General features: G+C 47.3%; 1 protein-coding gene across 4 annotated transcripts in view; it reads left to right on the forward strand.

The window, feature by feature from the left end:
- LOC140728694 (uncharacterized) overlaps window positions 1-21,985 on the forward strand; it is a 40,902-nt gene that overhangs the window by 14,128 nt on the left and 4,789 nt on the right. For 2 of the 4 annotated variants that reach the window (XM_073047656.1, XM_073047657.1), the window contains exons 2-6: window positions 11,010-11,099; window positions 11,997-12,036; window positions 13,797-13,849; window positions 17,647-17,700; window positions 19,499-19,552. In XM_073047656.1, coding sequence (XP_072903757.1) covers window positions 11,010-11,099; window positions 11,997-12,036; window positions 13,797-13,849; window positions 17,647-17,700; window positions 19,499-19,552 — 291 coding nt within the window. The remainder of the gene's footprint in view (window positions 1-11,009; window positions 11,100-11,996; window positions 12,037-13,796; window positions 13,850-17,646; window positions 17,701-19,498; window positions 19,553-21,985) is intronic. The other 2 variants (XM_073047658.1, XM_073047659.1) reach the window with 2 other exon arrangements.

Raw genomic sequence — 21,985 nt, forward strand, 5'->3', positions numbered from 1 at the left:
CTTATGCAGGATACCCTGAAGGTTAACCTCCAGACTGAGTCAGTTGTGAAGAGGGGGTTGGTAACCGAGTGAGCATTCAAAGGGAGACGTTCCGGTGGCGGTGCTGACCAGGGAGTTGTGGGCGTACTCTACCCAAGCGAGATGGATGCTCCAGGAAGACGGGTTGTTGGCGGTTATGCAGCGCAATGCTGCTTCCAAATCGCGGTTTGCTCGTTCTGTTTGACCGTTCATCTGTGGATGAAAGCCAGACAACAGATTTACTGAGGCTCCAAGGGCTTGACAAAAGATCTCCAGACTTGAGAGACGAATTGGGGACCCCGGTCAGAAATAATGTCAGAGGGAATTCCATGAAGATGGAAAACGTGATGGATGAGAAGGTTTGCTGCTTCACGGGCTGTAGGGAGTTTGGGAAGGGCTACAAAGTGGACAGCTTTGGAGAAGCGGTCCACCACGGTGAGTACGGCAGTGTTCCCATGTGAAGGGGTTAGTCCCGTAACGAAATCCAGCGCAATGTGAGACCAAGTGTGGCTAGGGACAGGTAGGGGACGAAACAACCCAGCAGGTGGTTGGTGAGAGGCTTTTCCACGGGCACAAACAGAACAGGCAGAGACGAAGGAGTGAGTGTCAGCATCCATGGAGTGCCTCCAGAAATGTCTGTTCAGAAGGGACAGAGTCTGATCGATTCCGGGATGGCAGGCGAAATGAGAAATGAGGTGTGCCCCCACTGGAGAACCTGGTGGAAGGATGGTCTCGGGGTTGGGAAGGGCCTCCTTGGAAACATATTGATGGAAAATGGCATCGGGCATCGAGCATCCATGTGAATCTGAACCGGCCAAAAAATAATGCCCAACGGGCTTGTTGGTAATTCAGGCGTTTGGCAGTTTGGATGTACACGAGGTTCTTGTGATCAGTCCAGACGATAAACAGATGTTCTGCGCCCTCTAGCCAGTGCCTCCACTCCTCCAAAGCGAGTTTGACGGCCAGTAACTCCCGGATCACTACATTGTAATTTCATTCGGCGACGAGAAAAGAAGGCCCAGGGATGAAGTTCTGGTCTGGGCCGGAACGTTGGGAGAGGACCGCTCCCACCCCAGAGTCAGAGGCGTCGACCTCCGCAGTGAATTGGCGAGAGGGGTCAGGTTGGACCGGGATGGGAGTGGAGGTGAAACATCTCTTCAGCTCCTAGATGGCGGAGTCCGCTTCGGGGTCCCAGTGAAAAGGGGTCGTAGGTGATGTGAGTCGAGTAAGGGGCACTGCCACCCGGCTGTAATCCCTGATGAAACGACGATAGAAGTTTGCAAACCCAAGTTTGCTTGAGCGTCGTGGGTCTTGGCCACTCCGCCACCGCCCGGATCTTTTCGGGATCCACTCTCACTCGTCCGCTCTTCCCGGGGAGAAGGTCAATAGCACAATTGTAAGTTTAGTGTGGAGGCAGGAAAAGGGCCTGTTGTTTACTAAACACTTGTCCCAGGTCGTGATACTCTGCTGGAACCTTGGATAAGTCAGGAATTTCAGAGGCAGACGAGGTCACGGTGACTTTCACAGGAGAAAGGGCCGACTGTAGACAAGTGGAGTGACAGAATGGACTCCAGCTGACTATCTTCCAGGTGGACCAGTCGATCTGGGGATTATGGCAGCTTAACCGGGGTGCCCAAGAACAGTAGGAGCTTGAGGAGAGGAAATTAGGTTAAATTGTCCCAGTTCCCGATGGTTTCCAGAGAGAGTAAGAGACAGGCGTGGTGTACAGTGTGTGACTCGGGCCAGTAGTCTACCATCCAGTGCCTGGGCTTCCAGAGGTATATTCAACAGCTCCGGAGGAATTCCGGCCCGGGAAGATATGTTTCCATCCAAAAGGTTTCCCTCGGTGCCGGAGTCCACTAGAGCGGACAGAGACAGGGACTGTTGGTTTTAACGTAAAGTAGCTTGGATCTGCATCTGGGTTCGGGGGACGGAAGGGAATGTTGTCTGGCTCACCAAGATCCCCCTTTCTACTGGTGAGCCCTCCCTTTTGGCCAAAGGGAACAGGTAGCACGGAAGTGGCCAGACTGGCCACGATAGCGACAGTTCCCTGATCTTAATCTCTGGAATTGTTCTGTGGGGGAAAGGCGGTTCGGTCCCAGCTGTTTGGGCTCCTCTCACGGAATGGGGGAAATGGCCGGACTGGGAGCTATTCTAGGAGCGGGAGGAGAAGAGAGGCCTGTGCTGGTGGGAGATGGTACAGGGTGCCGTGGAGTGGCCAAAGGTGGTGGACGACCAGTTGTCTCCCTATGACGTTCTCGAAGACGATTGTCCAACCTGGTGGCTAGGGAGATCAAGGAGTCCAGGCTGTCGGTGTCGTTTCTTGTCATCAACTCGTCTTTCACCATGTTGCTGAGGCCATTCGGAAATACCCCTTGGAGTGCCTCATCGTTCCACCCTGAGTTCCACCCGCTAATGTCCGGAGTTTCACAGAATAATTATGGATAACTCTGAACATCCTCTACATAGCACCATCCAGAGACAGAGAAGCAGTTTCAGCGACAGGTTACTATCGATGCAATGCTCCTCAGACAGGATGAAGAGGTCATGCCATTAGGCTTTACAATTCTACCGCCAGGACTTAAGAACTTTTTAAAAGCTATTATTAATGCTTTTTGAGATAGTGATTTAGATGCATATCTTATTTTTTACTGAGTTAAGTATTGTATGTAATTAGTTTTGCTACAACAAGTGTATGGGACATTGGAAAAAAGTTGAATTTCCCCATGGGGATGAATAAAGATTCTATCTATCTATCTATCTGAACCCTGACAGGAATGAGTAGACACTTAGCGGCATCTTTACCACGGACTGGGAGGTCAAAGATCTTTCTCATTTCTGTGATAAAGGTGGGGAATGAAGAGCAGATATCCAGCTGATTGTCCCAAACAGCTGTAGCCCCCGCTAAGGCACTTATAATATAAGCTATGATATAAGCTATCTTTGACTTGTCTGTGGAATACGTCAATGAATGCTGATCGAACACCAAGGAGCTTTGCAGAAGGAAGGCCTGGCACTTCCCCAAATCTCCAGTGGAGTGTTCTGGTTCAGGTACGTGAGGCTCTCTTGGCGTGGGTGTTGCTGACACGTACGGGGTTGCCACTACAGACTGTCTGGGTTGGTTAGACAAAGTTCCAGGAGTGGATGGGGTAAAATGAGTGGATACTAGGTTCACCTGGTCACCAATCTACTTTACGTTCACAGACAGGGAACGGAGGTTCTCCATGACCTCCCGGAGAAGTTGATCGTGCAGACCCAGCAGGGAGCCCTGGCTAGCAAGGGTTTGTTACAGGGTATTCGTATCCACTGGGTCCATTGTGGCCAGATCGTTCTGTTGCAATGGAACGTGGCGAATGAGGAGAACCCAAGTGCAGGACACAGGCATGGGTGATGATCTTTGCATCATCAATGGGGATGGGAGAGGTTCCGGAGGATTGGAGGGTTGTGGATGTTGTTCCTTTATTCAAGAAAGGGAGTAGAGATAGCCCAGGAAATTATAGACCAGTGAGTCTTCCCTCAGTGGTTGGAAAGTTGATGGAGAAGATCCTGAGAAGCAGGATTTATGTACATTTGGAGAGGTATAATATGATTAGGAGTAGTCAGCATGGCTTTGTCAAGGACAGGTCGTGCTTTACGAACCTGATTTGAATTTTTTGAGGATGTGACTTAACACATTGATGCAGGAAGAGCAGTAGATGTAGTGTATATGGATTTCAGCAAGGCATTTGATAAGGTACCCCATGCAAGGCTTATTGAGAAAGTAAGGAGGCATGGGATCCAAGGGGACATTGCTTTGTGAATGGAGAACTGGCTTGCCCACAGAAGGCAAAGAGTGGTTCTAGACGGGTCATAATCTGCATGGAGGTCGGTGACGAGTGGTGTGCCTCGGGGATCTGCTCTGCGACCCCTACTCTTCGTGATTTTTATAAATGACCTGGATGAGGAATTGTAGGAATGGGTTAGTAAGTTTGCTGATGACACAAGGTTGGGGGTATTGTGGATAGTGTGGAGGGCTGTTAGAGGTTACAGCAGGACATCAATAAAATGCAAAACTGGGCTGAGAAGTGGCAGATGGAGTTCAACCCAGATAAGTATGAGGTGGTTCATTTTGGTAGGTCAAATATGATGGCAGAATATAGTATTAATGGTAAGACTCTTGGCAGTGTGGAGGATCAGAGAGATCTTGGGGTCCGAGTCCATAGGAAGCTCAAATCAGCTGCGCAGGTTGACTCTGTGGTTAAGAAGGCGTACGGCGTATTGGCCTTCATCAATCATGGAATTGAATTGGAATTGAATTTTAATCATGGAATTGGACTAAAAGTAACATTAGCAAATTTGCTGATGACACAAAGCTGAGTGGCAGTGTGAAATGTCAGGAAGATGTTATGAGAATGCAGGATGACTTGGACAGGTTGGGTGAGTGGGCAAATGTTTGGCAGATGCAGTTTAATGTGGATAAATGTGAGGTTATCCACTTTGGTGGCAAGAATAGGAAGGCAGATTACTATCTAAATGGAGTCAAGTTAGGAAAAGGGGAAGCACAACGAGATCTAGGTGTTCTTGTACATCAGTCAATGAAAGGAAGCATGCAGGTACAGCAGGCAGTGAAGAAAGCTAATGGCATACTGGCCTTTATAACAAGAGGAATTGAGAATAGGAGTAAAGAGGTCCTTCTGCAGCTGTACAGGGCCCTGGTTAGACCCCACCTGGAGTATTGTGTGCAGTTTTGGTCTCCAAATTTGAGGAAGGACATTCTTGCTATTGAGGGAGTGCAGCGTAGGTTCACAAGGTTAATTCCCAGAATGGCAGGACTGTCATATGTTGAATGATTGGAGCGACTGGGCTTGTATACACTGGAATTTAGAAGGATGAGAGGGGATCTGATTGAAACATATATGATTATTAAGGGATTGGACACACTGGAGGCAGGAAGCATGTTCCCGCTGATGGGTGAGTCCAGAACTAGAGGCCACAGTATAGAATAAGGGGTAGACCATTTAGAACTGAGATGCGGAAAAACTTTTTCACCCAGAAAGTGGTGGATATGTGGAATGCTCTGCCCCAGAAGGCAGTGGAGGCCAAGTCTCTGGATGCATTCAAAAGAGAGTTAGATAGAGCTCTTATAGATCTTATAGATAGGCAGGAACGGGGTACTGATTGTGTATGATCAGCCATGATCACAGTGAATGGCGGTGCTGGCTAGAAGGGCCGAATGGCCTACTCCTGCACCTATTGTCTATTGTCTATTGAATTTCGGAGCTGAGAGGTAATGTTGCAGCTATATAGGACCATGGTCAGACCTCACTTGGAGTACTGTGCACAGTTCTGATCACCTCACTACAGGAAGGATGTGGAAGCCATAGAAATGCTACAGCAGAGATTTACAAGATTCTTACCTGGATTGGGGAACATGCCTTATGAGAATAGGTTGAGTGAACTTGGCCTTTTCTCCTTGGAGCGACGGAGGATGAGAGGTGACCTGATAGAGGTGTGTAAGATGATGAGAGGCATTGATCGTGTGGATAGTCAGAGGCTGTTTCCCAGGGCTGAAATGGTTGCCACAAGAGGACACAGGTTTAAGGTGCTGGGGAGTAGGTACAGAGGAGATGACAGGGGCAAGTTTTTTATTCAGAGAGTGGTGAGTGTGTGGAGTGGGCTTCTGGCAACAGTGGTGGAGGCAGATACGATAGGGTCTTTTAAGAGACTTTTAGATAGGTACATGGAGCTTAGTTGAACAGTGGGCTGTGGGTAAGCCTAGTAATTTCTGAGGTAGCGACATGTTCAGCACAACTTTGTGGGCCGAATGGTCTGTATTGTGCTGTAGGTTTTCTGTTGAGTTAGGATGCAGACGTGGACGTGAACGTTAGACAGCAAACAGGAGGAACATTGATACGGAGCCTAGACACTGAGACTTGACACAGAGACTTGACTTGGAGATGTGACACCACTGACACCAGGCAGGCAATCTCTGAAATACATTGATAATGGCTGCCGTCACCCATCTTGCTGCCTGGCCTGCTGAGTTCCTCCAGCATTTTGTGTGTGTTCATCATGGTTAAGAGACTGTGATTGCCCACATCACACAACACAGCACATACCGATGATGATGATTGCAATGTACTGCTGCACAAAACACAAGCCGGTGAAATTATCCTAATCCCGATTGTGATTCTGCAGAATGTCAGGGGGAGGAGGCAGACAGGACACGATTACAGGGCTCAACCTGTCACATTGATCAAGACAGAAGCCAGCCCCCTCCATGGATTCTGTCTACACTTCTCACCGTCTCTGTGAAACAGACTGCAAAATCAGAGACCCTCCCATCCACCCTGGACATTCTCTCTTCGGCCTTCTCCCACTGGGCAGAAGGTACAACAGCCTGGATGCACGGACCACCAGGCTGAAGGACAGCTTTTATCCTACAGTTATAACTATGGAGTGGTCCCCAGTACGTTAAGATGGACTCTCCACCTCATTATTTATTTGTTTATGCATTTAGAGTGTTACGAACCCCATAACTGGGTATCTTACCAGCAAAGATAGGAGTATCCGTTGAAGTCTGATGATACTATTTTTAACAATATTTATTAGTAAAAATACACAAAAATAATATCAATGCAAATATACAGATAATATACATCATCAATACTAAACCTAAAAGTGCGGGTATAATAATAATCAATAAGAAATAAGCTCTATCGTTGTCTAGGGGATAATGAATTGTCCGATGGAAATATAAAGTTCAGTTCAGTTCATGCAGGCTGCGGTAGTTGTTGATCACTGTGTTGCAATTGTTGGAGAGAGAGAGGGAGAGAGAGAGAGAAACTTGCCGACTTTCCTTTTACGATCTTGATCCGTTTCCGTCCTTTAGCTAGACCGTTCCATGGAGGACTCATCACCCAGGCAAGGGTGGACACACACACAAGCCCCCACCGGTCTCGTAACGTCTCTCCTGGTGCGTCTGAGGGGTGTTCCCCAGACCCTACTTTTATCCCCACTCTCGGGGTCTCAGGTGTCAATCAGGTTGGGATGAAGCAATCCTTCAACCAGACCACTCTGGTTGCCCCCTGAGGGGTTTCAATGAATAGAACAGTACTCAATACACAATTCCTTCTTCAAGAGACAATAGCAGTAATCTCTTTCTCTGTCAATAGGAGACATTCCAACCTTTATGTATCCCTGCGTTGTCTCTCTCTCAATACTGACATGAGCTGTTTATCTCTGTCATTTCCTGGGTATCAGACCCAAAATAATAGCGATTTTATGATTCTCAAAAGGGGGGGTGACTTTGCCCCCTTCTGCCTATCAGAGTTGCTCCACATTCATAACAAGAGATACAGCATGGAACAGGCCCTTCCGACCCAACAAGCCACACCACCCAAAAACCCACCTATTGAACCCACGACGATTTACAATGACCAATTAACCGACGAGCCGGTCCATCCTTAGACTGTGGGAGGAAACCGGAGCACCCGGAGGAAACCCACACGGTCACAGGGAGAACGTACAAACTCCTTACAGACGGTGCAGGAATTGAACTCCAAACTCCAACACCCATCTCGTCTTTATATCTGCTGAACTGAGACAATGGAGATGCCCGGCAGGATAGTGGAATTCTCCTCTTGTGGGATGTGGGAAGGCAGGGAGACCTCCAGTGTCCCTGACGACTACAACTGTGAGGAGTGGATCCAGCTGCAGCTTCTAACCATCCGCGTGAAGGAGTCAGAGCTGGAACTGGATGAACTCCGGATCATCCAGGCGGATGAGAGGGTGATGGATAGGTCACACAGAGAGGTAGTTACACCCAAGGTGCAGGAGAGTACCCCTGTGGCCATTCCCCTCAAAGTGGTATACTGTCAGGGGGAGGGGGGTGGGTGGAGAGGGATGACCTAACAGAGGAAAGTCACAGTGGTTGGGTCTCTGGCACTGAGTCAGCCTCTGTGACTCAGAAGGGAAGGTGGGGGGGAGAGGCACGCTGTGGTAATGGGGGATTTGTTAGCTAGGGGAACGGACAGGAGGTTCTGTGGTGAGAACGAGATTCCTGGATGGTACATTGCCTCCCGGGTGCCAGGGTCCGGGATATCTCAGATTGAGTCCTCAGCATTCTGGAGTGGGAGGGTGAGTTGCCAGAGGTCGTGAAGCATGTAGGTGCCAATGACATGGTTAGGATGAGTGATGAGGTTCTGCATCGGGAGTCAGGTACTAAGTTAAAGGGCAGGAACTCCAGGGTTGTGATCTCAAGATTGCTACCTGTGCCACATGCTACTGAGGCTAGAACTAGAAAGATTATACAGTTTAATGCGTGGCTAAGGAGTTGGTGGAGGAGGAAGGGCGTAAGATTTTTGGATCATTGGGCTCTCTTCCAGGGAAAGTGGGCCTGTACAGAAGGGACAGTTTGCACCTGAACTGGAGGGGGATTAATATCCCTGTGGGAAGGTTTGTTAATGCTGCACGGTGGTTTTAAACTGGAGTTGGAGGGGATGGGAACCAGAGTGCCAGAATAGTTAGTGGAGAGGTTGTGGAGGCAGATGTTCATAAAACCTCAGACAAAGAAAGGTTGAGCAGGGTGTGACTCGTGTCCTGAGCTGCGTATATGTTGAATCATTGTGGAAAGAGCTAAGGAACTGCAAGTGTCAAAAGACCCTGATGGGAGTTGTATACAGACCCCCTGAACAGTAGTAAAGATGTGGTCTTCAAATTACAACGGGAGAAAGAAACTGCATGTTACAATAATCATGGGGAATTTCAATGTGCTGGTAGATTGGGAAAATCAGCTTGGTGCTGGATTACAGGAGGAAAGTCTAGAGATTTAGAGGAAAGTGAAAGATTTTAAAAATCAACAGAAGGCAACTAAGAAGTCATTATGAAGGTAAAGATGAAATATGAAAGTAAGCTAGCCAATAATATTAAAGTATATACCAAAAGTTTCTTCAGATATTTGAAGTGTAAAGGAGAGGCGAGAGTGGATATTGGACCGCTGGAAACCGATGCAGAAGAGGTGGTAATGAGGGACAATGAAATGGCGGATGAACTGAATTAGTATTTTGCATCATTCTTCACTGCAGAAGATGGTATCAGTATGGTGGAAGTTCCAGGTGTCAGGGGTCATGAAGTGCGTGAAGTTACCATTACTAGAGAGAAGGTTCTTGCAAAACTGAAAAGTCTGAAGGTAGATAAATCACCTGGACCAGATGCTGTACATCCCAGAGTTCTGAAAGGGGTTGCTTTTGAGATTGGGGAGGCATTAGTAATGATCTTTCAAGATTCACTAGATTCTGGAACGGTTCTGGAAGACGGGAAAATTGCAAATTTCTCTCCAATATTCAAGAAGGGAGAGAGACAGAAGAAAGGAAACTATAGGTGAGTTAGTCTGATCTCAGTGGTTGGGAAGATGTTGGAGCTGATTACTAAGGATGAGGTCTCAGGGTATTTGGAGGCACATGATAAAATGGGCTGTAGTCAGCATGGTTTCCTTAAGGGAAATCTTGCTTGAGAAATCTGTTGGAATTCTTTGTAGAACTCACAAGCAGGATAGACAAAGGAGAATTGGTGGATGTTGTGTATTGGATTTTCAGAAGCTCTTTGACAAGGTGCCACACATGAGGCTGCTTTACAAGCGATGAGCCCATGGTATTCCAGGAAAGATACTAGCTTGGATAAAGCAGGGGCTGATTGGCAGGAGACAAAGAGTGGGGATAAAGGGAGCCCTTTCTGGCTGGCAGCTGGTGACTAGTGGTTTTCGACAGGGGTCTGTGTAGGGACCGATTCTTTTTACATTATATGTCAATGACTTGGATAATGAAATTGATGGCTTTGTTGCAAAGTTTGCAGACAATATGAAGATATGAGGGGCAGGTAGTTTTGAGGAGGTAGAGAGGCTACAGAAGGACTGAGACAGATGAGGAGAATGGGCAAAGAAACAGCAGATGGAATAGTGTCGGGAGGTGTATGGTCGTGCACTTTGGTAAAAGAAATGAAATGATTGACTATTTTTTAAATGGAGAGAAAATACAAAAATCTGAGGCAGAAAGGGATTTGGAAATGCTTGTGCAGGATTCCCTAAAGGCTAACTTGCAGGCTGAGTCAGCGGTGAGGAAGGCAAATGCAATGTTCACATTCATTTCAAGAGGAGAATATAAAAGCAAGGATGTTTTCACCAGAATTCAGAAGAATGAGGTGTTTCCTTATTGAAATCTTTTGAACGGTGAGAGGCCTTGATAGAGTGGATGTTTAGAGGATATTTCCAATGGTGGGAGAGTCAAAGACTAGAGGACACAGCCTCAGAATAGAGATGCGTACTTTTAGAACAGAGATGAGGAGCAATTTCTTTAGCCAGAGAGTGGTGAATCTGTGGAATTCTTTGCCACAGGCAGCTGTGAATTCACAGTAAGTTAGTTACAATAAGAAATATCTAAAAATGAATAAGTAGTGTAAAAAGAGAGCAAAATGGATGTGGTGTTCACGGGTTCACGGACCGTTCATAAATCTGATGGCGGAGGCGAAGAAGCTGTTCCTGAAACATTGAGTGTGAGTCTTCAGGCTCCTGTACCTCCTCCCTGATATTAGCAATGAGAAGAGGGCATGTCCTGGGTGGAGGGCGTCCATAATGATGAATGCCGCCCATTTTAAAAGACAGTGGGACAGGTCATCGATAGAATCACAATCAAGTTCATTATCACACAACTATTTTGTGAAATCTGTCGTTTTGTGGCAGCAGTGAAGTGTAAGAAATAAAAATTACCACAAGATACAAAATTAAATGAATAAATAGTCTGAAATAGGAAAGATTTGGAAGGTTATGGGCCAAACGCTTGCAAATAGGACCTTGGATGATGACCTTGGTCAGTATGGACCATCGGGCCGAAGGGTCTGTTGGGCTGTACAGTGTGTCTCCACAACTCTAGTATCGATCGGGAGAAAGCCGCTAGGGCACAATGAAAATGGAAGCACTGTACTGAGGTCTGGTGTTAAAGCTGCTCTCTGTCTCACAGCAAACTCAAACTCTCTCATTTACGTGCTGGTCGTTCTGGTTCTCCTGCTCCCAGTCTGTGTCCTCCTTGCAGTCTCCTGGAAGAAGAAAGGTGAGTGGAGAACTGGCTGGCAAGTGAAGATGTCTGTTCCTCTCTATGAAGGAGTGGGTGATGGGGGAGAGAGTCGGTGGACTGTGGGAGGGGATTCAGTGGGTGATGGGGGGAGTCGGTGGGCTGTGGGAGGGGATTCAGTGGGTGATGGGGGAGAGTCGGTGGGCTGTGGGAGGGGACAGTGGGTGATGGGGAGAGTCAGTGGGCTGTGGGAAGGGATTCAGTGGGTGATGGGGGAGAGTCAGTGGGCTGCGGGAGGGGATTCAGTGGGTGATGGGGAGAGTTGGTGGACTGTGGGAGGGGATTCAGTGGGTGATGGGGAGAGTTGGTGGGCTGCGGGAGCGGATTCAGTGGGTGATGGGGGGAGAGTTGGTGGGCTGTGGGAGGGGATTCAGTGGGTGATGGGGAGAGTTGGTGGGCTGTAGGAGGGGATTCAGTGGGTGATGGGGGAGAGTCTGTGGGCTGGGGGAGGGGATTCAGTGGGTGGGGGGAGAGTGCCTGTGGGCTGTGGCAGGGGATTCAGTGGGTGATGGGGGAGAGTCTGTGGGCTGCGGGAGGGGATTCAGTGGGTGATGGGGAGAGTTGGTGGACTGTGAGAGGGGATTCAGTGGGTGATGGGGGAGAGTCTGTGGGCTGCGGGAGGGGATTCAGTGGGTGATGGGGGAGAGTCTGTGGGCTGTGGGAGGGGATTCAGTTGGTGTGGGGAGAGTGTCTGTGGGATGTGAGAGGGGATTCAGTGGGTGTGGGGAGAGTGTCTGTGGAATGTGAGAGGGGATTCAGTGGTGGGAGGGGGCAGAGTTCCTTTTGTCTACGCACCTTTCTTACTCTGCACTTCTTGGTGCACAACACGGATTTCAGTTTTTAAGTACAATAATGATCGTCTTTTTATTTCTTCAGTTCACATCTGGCTGATGGGTTTCATCAGAGGTACGAAAAGGTAAGGTGAATCGATACGGAGACCAGGCTGGGGTTGAATGGGAGGTCTGTCACCCACAGGTCGAGCACAGCGTGCTGACTTTGTTCAGAGATCTGATTAGTCACTGGAGGCCTGTGACTAATGGAGTCCCACAGGGATCGGTGCTGGGTCCATTGTTTGTCATCTCTATCAATCATCTGGATGATAATGCAATTAACTGGATCAGCAAATTTGCAGATGTCACCAAGATTGGGAGTGTAGTGGACAGTGAGAAAGACTATCAAGGCTTGCAGAGGGATCTGGACCAACTGGAAAAGTGGGCTGAAAAATGGCAGATGGAGCTTAATGTAGACAAGTGCGAGCTGTTGCAGTTTGGGAGAACCAGCCAGTGTAGGCCTTACATGGTGAATGTATGGCAGTGAGGAGTGTGGTAGAACAAAGGGATCTGAGAATGAGGTCCATAATTCATTGAAAGTGGCGTCACCCGTAGTTACGGATGCAAAGAAAGCTTTTGGCACATTGGCCTTCATAAATCAATTGATGCACCATCAATAACTCACTCTGAGACGTAAGAAGCGAGGGATATCGGCTTTTATTGACTGGAAGAATGAACAACACTACATCCTGGAGAATGAGGCCGGGCTCAGGCCTCAATTGCCTTTATACAGGGGTCTGTGGGAGGAGCCACAGGGGCAGTCCAGACAGGTATATGTAGTTCACCACATCAATGTGTTGAGTAAAGGAGACGGATGTTATGTTGAAGTTGTATAAGACATCAGTGAAGCCCAATTTGGAGTATTGTGTGCAGTTTTGGTCACCAAACTACACGAAAGATGTAAATAAGGTTGAAAGAGTACAGAGAAAGTTTACAAGGATGTTGCCGAGTCTGGAGGACCTGAGTTATCGGGAACATAGAAGATTGAGAGGAGATTTGTTAGAGTTATACAAAATTACGAGGGGTATAGATAGGGTAAGTGCAAGCAGGCTTTTTCCACTGAGGTTGAGTGAGACTGAAGCTAGAGGTCATGGGTTAAGGGTAAAAGGTGAGAAGTTTAAGCGGAACATGAGGGAAACGTCTTCACTCAGAGGGTGGTGAGAGTGTGGAACGAGCTGCCAGCACAAGTGGTGCATGTGGGTTCAATTTCTATTGAAGGGCTTTGGTTCAGATGCAGGTAGATGGGACAAGGCAGATTACTGGTTCAGCATGGGCTCGATGGGCCAAAGGGTCTGTTTCTGTGGTGTACTGTTCCTTGACCCCATGACTATCAGCTTTATTTGTCACAGGCATGTCGAAACATACAGTGAATGTGTCATTTGTGTCAATAACCAACACAGTCTGAGATTGCGCTGGGGGCAGTCGGCAAGCGTTGCCATGCTTCCAACGCCAACATAACATGCCCACAACTTACTGACCCTAACCTGTATGATTCTGGACTGTGGGAGGAAACCGGAGCACCCGGAGGAAACCCACAGGACAGGCACTCAGGATGGAACATAAAACTTGCTTACAGAGGATGCCAGAATTGAACTCTGACACCCCAAGCTGTAACAGCGTATCTTCACAACCCTGTCTAGCTGTGACACCACTTTCAGGGAATTAAGAGTCCGTGTTCCCTGGTCGCTCTGTCCTGCCACACTCCTCAGAACCTGAGGTCTTGCATTTTGTCGTATTAAATTAAATCCGATCTGCTGTTCCTTGGCCCACTGGGTCAGTTGTAATCTTGGATAACCACAACTGGGAACATGCTGTGATTTCATGATATCGGTTCTTTTCTCAACAGGAATGTTCCACCTTCGACCCGATCGGAGCAGGAACAGAAGCCGCCTCAGTCAGGTACTGAGCTGACAGCGCGAGGGGGTGAACCAGTCACGGCTCCCAGGGGAACGATCAATAACAAATCTAGAACAGGCAGGGAGCTCCACCAGCCGAGGAAAGAGCAGAGCAGCTTCGGATTCACTGGAACGTAGAACAGTGCAGCACAGAACAGGCCCTTCAGCCCACAATGTTGTGCTGACCATTAAACCCTGCCTCCCACATATCCCGCTATCTTAAATTCCTTCATATACCTGTTTAGTAGTCTCTTAAACTTCACTAGTGTATCTGCCTCCACCACTGACTCAGGCAGTGCATTCCACGCACCAACCACTCTCTGAGTAAAAAAACCTCCCTCTAATATCCCCCTTAAACTTTCCTCTCCTTACCTTAAAGCCATGTCCTCTTGTATTGAGCAGTGGTGCCCTGGGGAAGAGGTTATAGAAATTATAGACCAGTGAGTCTTACCTCAGTGGTTGGTAAGTTGATGGAAAAGATCTTGAGAGGCAGGATTTATGAACTTTCGGAAAGGTATAATATGATTAGGAGTAGTCAGCATGGCTTTGTCAAAGGCAGGTCGTGCCTTACAAGCCTGATTGAATTTTTCGAGGATGTGACTAAACACATTGATGAAGAAGAGCAGTAGATGCAGTGTATATGGATTTTGGCAAGGCATTTGATAAGGTACCTCATGCAAGGATTATTGAGAAAGTAAGGAGGCATGGGATCCAAGGGGACATTGCTTTGTAAATGGAGAATTGGCTTGCCCACGGAAGGCAACAAGTGGTTCTAGACGGGTCATAATCTGCATGGAGGTTGGTGACGAGTGGTGTGCCTCGGGGATCTGTTCTGCAACCCCTACTCTTTGTGATTTTTATAAATTACCTGGATGAGGAATTGTAGGGATGGGTTAGTAAATCTGCTGATGACACAAAGGTTGGGGGTGTTGTGGATAGTGTGGAGGGCTGTCAGATGTTACAGTGGGACATTGATAGGATGCAAAAATGGGCTAAGAAGTGGCAGATGGAGTTCAACCCAGTTAAGTGTGAGGTGGTTTATTTTGGTAGGTCAAATATGATGGCAGAAAATAGTATTAATTGTAAGACACTTGGCAGTGTGGAGGATCAGAGGGATCTTGGGGTCCGAATCTATAGGACACGCAAAGTTGCCACGCAGGTTAAGAAGACATACAATGCATTGGCCTTCATCAATCATGGGATTGAGTTTAGGAGCCAAGAGGTAATGTTGCAGCTATACAGGACCTTATCAGTCTCCACTTGGAGTACTATACTCAGTTCTGGTCACCTCACTACAGGAAGGACATGGAAACCATAGAAAGGGTGCAGAGGAGATTTACAAGGATGTTGCCTGGATTGGGGAGCATGCCTTATGAGAATAGTTTGAGTGAACTCGGCCTTTTCTCCTTGGAGCGATGGAGGATGAGAGGTGACCTGATAGAGGTGTATAAGATGATGAGAGGCATTGATCATGTGGATCGTCAGAGGCTTTTCCCCAGGAAAAAGAATGTCTCTCTCTCTGAAGGATGACTGCGATCTGCTGTCCCTTCTGATCAGAATGAACACTAGACTCAGTAGACGATTGACAGTTGAGCATCAATAACTTTTCGAGGCTGCCTGTCAGTGGGAAGTAACCATCATTTGAAAGCCATGCCAGATCGTGGCCATTGCCACCAGGAGTCTGACCGTCTGCCTCGTTGTCACGGTGAGCACCGGCACAATTCAACCCAGGAGTGGAGGAACAGCAGACTCCGTCATGGTGAACACTGACGACAACTGAACACCGGAGTGAGCGAATGGCAGACTCTGTCACAGTGAGTGCTGACGATGACTCAACCCAGGAGTGGAGGAACAGCAGATTCTGTCACAGTGAGTGCTGACGATGTCTCAACCCAGGAGTGGAGGAACAGCAGATTCTGTCACAGTGAGTGTTGACGATGACTCAACCCAGGAGTGGAGGAACAGCAGATTCTGTCACAGTGAGTGCTGACGATGACTCAACCCAGGAGTGGAGGAACAGCAGATTCTGTCATGGTGAACACTAACGACAACTGAACACCAGAGTGGAGGAATGGCAGACTCCGTCATGGTGAACGCCGGTATGACTGAACCCAGGTGCTCCCATGAAGAGACGGAATCAAGGGATTAGTCATAGGAATACCAACAGAGTATCAGTGAGACGATCGAGCGACACTGTGAGACTAATCATTCTCCACAAACACAAGCACTCCACTCAGCACTAAATGAGAGTCCCCTTTCAATAATCATGGAAAGCAGAAAACCCGTGCCAGTCACAATTAACTTGACCAGATTAAACAGAAAACACAAGGCCAAGGTAACATGTCTGAATGACTGGCGTCCTGTCACACTCACCTCAGTAATAAGCAAATGCTTTGAGAGGCTGGTCAAGGACAACATCTGCAGCATGCTACCACCCACACTGGACCCCCTACGATTCACCCACCGACACAACCAATCAACTGATGATTCAATAGCCACAGCTCTACACACTGTCCTTACACATCTGGAGAAGAAGGATGCTTATGTGAGAATGCTGTTCTTGGATTACAGTTCAGCATTCAACACCAGAATCCCGCCCCCCCACCACCAGGCTCGACAAGAAACCTAGAGACCTCGGCCTTCACCCTGCCTTGTGCAGCTGGATCCTGGACTTACTGTCAGATTGCCAGCAGGTGATGAGAATGGGCTCCCTCAACTCTGTCCCTCTGACCCTCAACACAGGTGCCCCTCAGGGCTGTGTACTAAGGCCTCTCCTTTACTCTCTGTGAACCCATGACTGTGTCACCACCCACAGCTCCAATCTGCTAATTAAATTCGCTGACGACACGACATTGATGGCCTCATCTCAGGCAGCCCAAGCAAGCCAGAGGCTGTGTCTCTGGGGGAAGCAGCCCACCTCCTGATACCCCAATGCATTTCCACCTCTGCAAGGCACGAGGCATCGGCCGAGCCGCACTTGGAGTATGGTCAGCAGTTTTGGACTCCATATCTAAGGAAGCGTGTGCTACATTGGAGCAGGTCCAGAGATTACAGGGAGAAGGCAGGAGAATGGGGGTTCAGAGGGAAAATAAATCGGCCATGATGGAATGGCGGAGCAGAGAGTATGGTCTACTATGTGCACTTCAGTTTCTCACCCATAAGTCCAAGAGAGAACCTGTTCCCTTTTGAACCAAGATGCATAGTGTGAAAATGCTGGCCAGAAGTTAGAAGGGGAGGGGTTAAGATTGTTTTGACCCTAAATCTGTAATAGTAAAGGCATTCAACAGAGTATTGGATTGGCAGGAGATAACGTTCAGGACCATGGGATAAGAGAAGGATCTTTGGGATGATAGAATTGTCCTCCTAAGAGCTAGTATGGACATTGTCGGGCTGAATCTCCTGCTGTATGCTATCAGTGCTGCCCTCCAGTGTTCACTTGATGAAGACAAATGGGAATGCATTGGTCTGCATCTGCACTGATGCACAAGCGTGAGATGAGGAACTGCTACATGCTTATTCTTACAGAAACATGGCTCCAGGACAGCATCCCATGCAACACCAATCTTCATGCTTAACACTGAGGGACTTGTGCTGATATTATTTTGTGTTTTGTGTATGTTTTTTTTGCTATTGTAACAACAGTATATGTGCTGTGTGTTTGCTATGTGTAGTGTGTGACGGTTGATGACTGTATTTTACACCTTGGCTCCAGAGGAACGCTGTTTCATTTGGCTGTATACATGTGTAGTTGAATGACAATTAAACCTGAATTTGAACTTGATTCTCTGATTTGTGTTACAGTGCAAGACAGCAGCCCGTTGTACGACAACATTGCCCCGAGCAGCAAGAACAATGGTAAAGCCAGCACCTTACTGGTTGAGAGTTTTGACCTCGTTTGTAGCAACAAGAGTGTTGGGAACTGGAGTGACACACAATCTGGTAGAGAAATTCAGCGGGTTGAACTGTGTCTGTGGGGGAGAAATAAATTATCAATGGTTTGCAGGGTCTCAATCTGAAATGTTAACAATTCAAGCTCCTGCTTACAGTTCAAAGTTCAAAGTAAATTCATTATCAAAGTACACATCTGTCACGATATACAACCCTAAGATCCATTTTCCTGTGGGCATACTCAATAAATCAAATAACAATAATAGAATCAATGAAAGACCACACCAACAAGGCAAACAACCAGTGTGTAAAGATAACAGTCTGTATAAATACAAAAAGAAAGAAATAATTATAGTAAATAAATATGCAATAAGTATTGAGAACACGAGATGAAGAGTTCTTGAAAGTGAGTCAGTAGGTTGTGGGAATGGTTCAGTGATGGGGTGAGTGAAGTCATTCCCTTTCATTTTGTGTCTATCTATCTTGTGTTCAGACTTGTTGGACAAAAGCGATTGTGCTGAGGTGCCATCCTGTGGAGTTCTGAACCGTCTCAGCTGAGCCTCTCTGCCCCAGTCCAGAGTGGAATGTTCCTGTGACATGGGGCAGTGTGTTTCCCACTGAACCCAGCACAAGTTCACCATGGTGTGGGCACAGTCTGTCCTCCAGGAGATCGGGAGCGATCACTGACTGCTGAGGAGTTTCTACAGTAGTGGGTGGTGGAAGGGCTGGGGTGGGGGAAGGTTTGGCCACAATATGGAAGGAGGGTGGAGAGTTTTTGATAAACACAAGAGATTCTGCAGATGCTGGAAATCCAGAGGAACACACACGAAACGCTGGAGGACACAGATGCCCCTCAGGGCTGTGTACTAAGTCCCCTCCTTTACTCTCTGTATACCCATGACTGTGTCACCACCCACAGCTCTAATCTGTAATTAAATTTGCTGATGACACTACACTGATTATCTCAAATAATAACAAGTTAGCCTACAGAGAGGAAGTCATCACCCTGACACTGAGATGTCAAGAAAACAACCTCTCCCTTAATGTCGCAAGAACAAAGGAGCTGGTTGTGGACTACAGGAGGAATGGATACTGGCTCAACCCCAGTTGACATCAATGAATCTGGGTTTGAGAGGGTGAACAGCTTTAAGTTCCTCAGCATAAACATCACCGAGGATTTCACATGCTCTGTACATACCGGCTGTGTGGTGAAAAAAGCACAACAACACCTCTTTCACCTGAGACAGTTGATGAAGTTTGGGATGGGACCACAACTCCTAAGCACTTTCTACAGGGGCACAATTGAGAGCATCCTGACTGACTGTATCACTGCCCGGTATGGGAGCTGTACCTCCCTCAATCACAGGACTCTGCAGAGAGTGGTGCGGACATCCCAGCGCATCTGTACAAAGGGCCTGAAGGATCATTGGAGACTCGAATCAACCCAACCACAAACTGTTCCAGTTGCTACCATCCAGGAAATGGTAACGAAGCATAAAAGCCAGGACCAACAGGCTCCGGGACAGATTCTTCCACCAGGCCTCAGACTGATTAATTCATGCTGATACAATTGTATTTCTATATGATATTGACTGGCCAGTTCTACTTACTATAATTACTTTAAATTGCACAGTCTGTGGCTGTTGATGACTGTACTTTACACTTTGGCCGCAGAGGAACGCTGTTTCATTTGACTGTATACATGTGTGTGGCTGAATGACAATTAAACCTGAATTTGAACATGATTCTCTGAATTGTGTTACAGTGCAAGACAGCAGCCCGTTGTACGACAACATCGCCCTGAGCAGCAACAACGAAGGTAAATACCAGCACCTTACTGGTTGAGAGTTTTGACCTCGTTTGTAGCGACAAGAGTGTTGGGAACTGGAATTACACACAATCTGGAAGAGAAATTCAGCAGGTCGAACTGTGCCTGTCGGGGAGAAATAAATTATCAATGGTTTGCAGGGTCTCAATCCAAAATGTCAACAATTCCGTTCCTTTGTGTTGCTGAATTCCTGCTAACATTTCAAAGTTCAAAGTAAATTCATTATCAAAGTACACATCTATCACCATATACAAACCTAAGATCCATTTTCCTGCGGGTATACTCAATAAATCAAATAACAATAATAGAATCAATGAAAGACCACACCAACAAGGCAAACAACCAGTGTGTAAAGACAACAGGCTGTACAAATACAAAAAGAAAGAAATAGTTATAGTAAATAAATAAGCAATAAGTATCGAGAACACGAGATGAAGAGTTCTTGAAAGTGAGTCAGTAGGTTGTGGGAATGGTTCAGTGATGGGGTGAGTGAAGTCATTCCCTTTCATTTTGTGTTTATCTAACTTGTGTTCAGACTCGTTGGACAAAAGCGATTGTGCTGAGGTGCCATCCTGTAGAGTTCTGAACCGTCTCAGCTGAGCCTCTCTGCCCCAGTCCAGAGTGGAATGTTCCTGTGACATGGGGCAGTGTGTTTCCCACTGAACCCAGCACAAGTTCACCATGGTGTGGGCACAGTCTGTCCTTCAGGAGATCGGGAGCGATCACTGACTGCTGAGGAGTTTCTACAGTAGTGGGTGGTGGAAGGACTGGGGTGGGGGAACGTTTGGCCACAATATGGAAAGAGGGTGGAGAGTTTTTGATAAACACAAGAGATTCTGCAGATGCTGGAAATCCAGAGCAACACACACAAAATGCTGGAGGACACAGATGCCCCTCAGGGCTGTGTACCAAGTCCCCTCCTTTACTCTCTGTATACCCATGACTGTGTCACCACCCACAGCTCTAATCTGTAATTAAATTTGCTGATGACACTACACTGATTATCTCAAATAATAAGTTAGCCTAGAGAGAGGAAATCATCACTCTGACACTGAGATGTCAAGAAAACAACCTCTCCCTTAATGTCGCAAGAACAAAGGAGCTGGTTGTGGACTACAGGAGGAATGGAGACAGTCTCACCCCTATTGGCATCAATGGATCTGGGGTTGAGAGGGTAAACAGCTTTAAGTTCCTCAGCATAAACATCACTGAGGATCTCACTTGGTCTGTACATACAGGCTCCGTGGCGAAAAAGGCACAGAAGTTCCTCTTTCACCTCAGACAGCTGAGGATGTTTGGTATGGGCCCCCAAATCCTAAGAAATTTCTGTTGGGGCACAACTGAGAGCATTCTGACTGGCTGCACCATTGCCTGGTATGGGAACTGTACTCCCCTCAATCGCAGGACTCTGCATAGAGTGGTGTCGACTGCCCAGCTCATCTGTAGATGTGAACATCCCACTATTCAGGGCATTTATAAAGACAGGTATGTAAAAACGGCCCAAAGGATCATTGGAGACCTGAGTCACCCCAAACACAAACTGTTCCAGCTGCTACCATCTGGGAAATGGTACTGCAGCATAAAAGCCAGGAGCAACAGGCTCTGGGATAGCTTCTTCCACCAGGCCATCAGACTGATTAATTCATGCTGATACAACTGTACTTCTATGTTATATTGACTATCCTGTTGTACATAATATTATTATAAATTACTATAAATTGAACATTGCTCATTTGGATGGAGACGTAACGTAAAGATTTTTACTCCTCATGTATATGAAGGATGTAAGTAATAATGTCAATTCAGTTCAGTTCAATTCAGGAACTCAGCACCTATCTACTCTCCTGTCTGTTACACCACTGAGGTTTCGGGCAGCAATGGCGGTCCTCCATCTCTGGCCTACTTCATCATATCGGTAGCTTTCACAACTGTCAGTCACGCAAGTCCCAAGTGGAGACTCAGGAATACCATCGCACTCAGATGTAGAAGGATTCTTCACTGCTGGTTCCATAACAGATTTGATTGACCAGTCAGGGTTGTTAGCCCTGAGCTGAACCCCAAAACTGGAGAGCCAGTGGACCTCTCTCAGACCGGCCTCTGCCCTTTGACCTGTTTGGCATGGCTGACCCTACCAAGAGCCAAAGCAGAAAACCTGAACTCCAGCCAACATAGCTTTCCGAGTCATTGAGGCACACGGGCCTCCGAACCCTATGACAAGGTTGTGATCCTCTTAGAAGAGGCAGCATCTCTGGAGAGGAATAAACGTTTGATGTTTCAGGATGAAACCTTCATTCCCCTCCATAGATGCTGCCTGACCTGCTGAGTTCCTTTAGCATTTGAGTGTGTTACTCTGGAGAGGTTTTAGACTCAGATGTGTAAGGCCTACAGAAACAAACAGCCTGAACATTTCAGCTAATTCACAGG

This window comes from Hemitrygon akajei, chromosome 6 (genome assembly GCF_048418815.1).
Source record: "Hemitrygon akajei chromosome 6, sHemAka1.3, whole genome shotgun sequence".
In the NCBI taxonomy this organism is placed as follows: Eukaryota; Metazoa; Chordata; class Chondrichthyes; order Myliobatiformes; family Dasyatidae; genus Hemitrygon; species Hemitrygon akajei.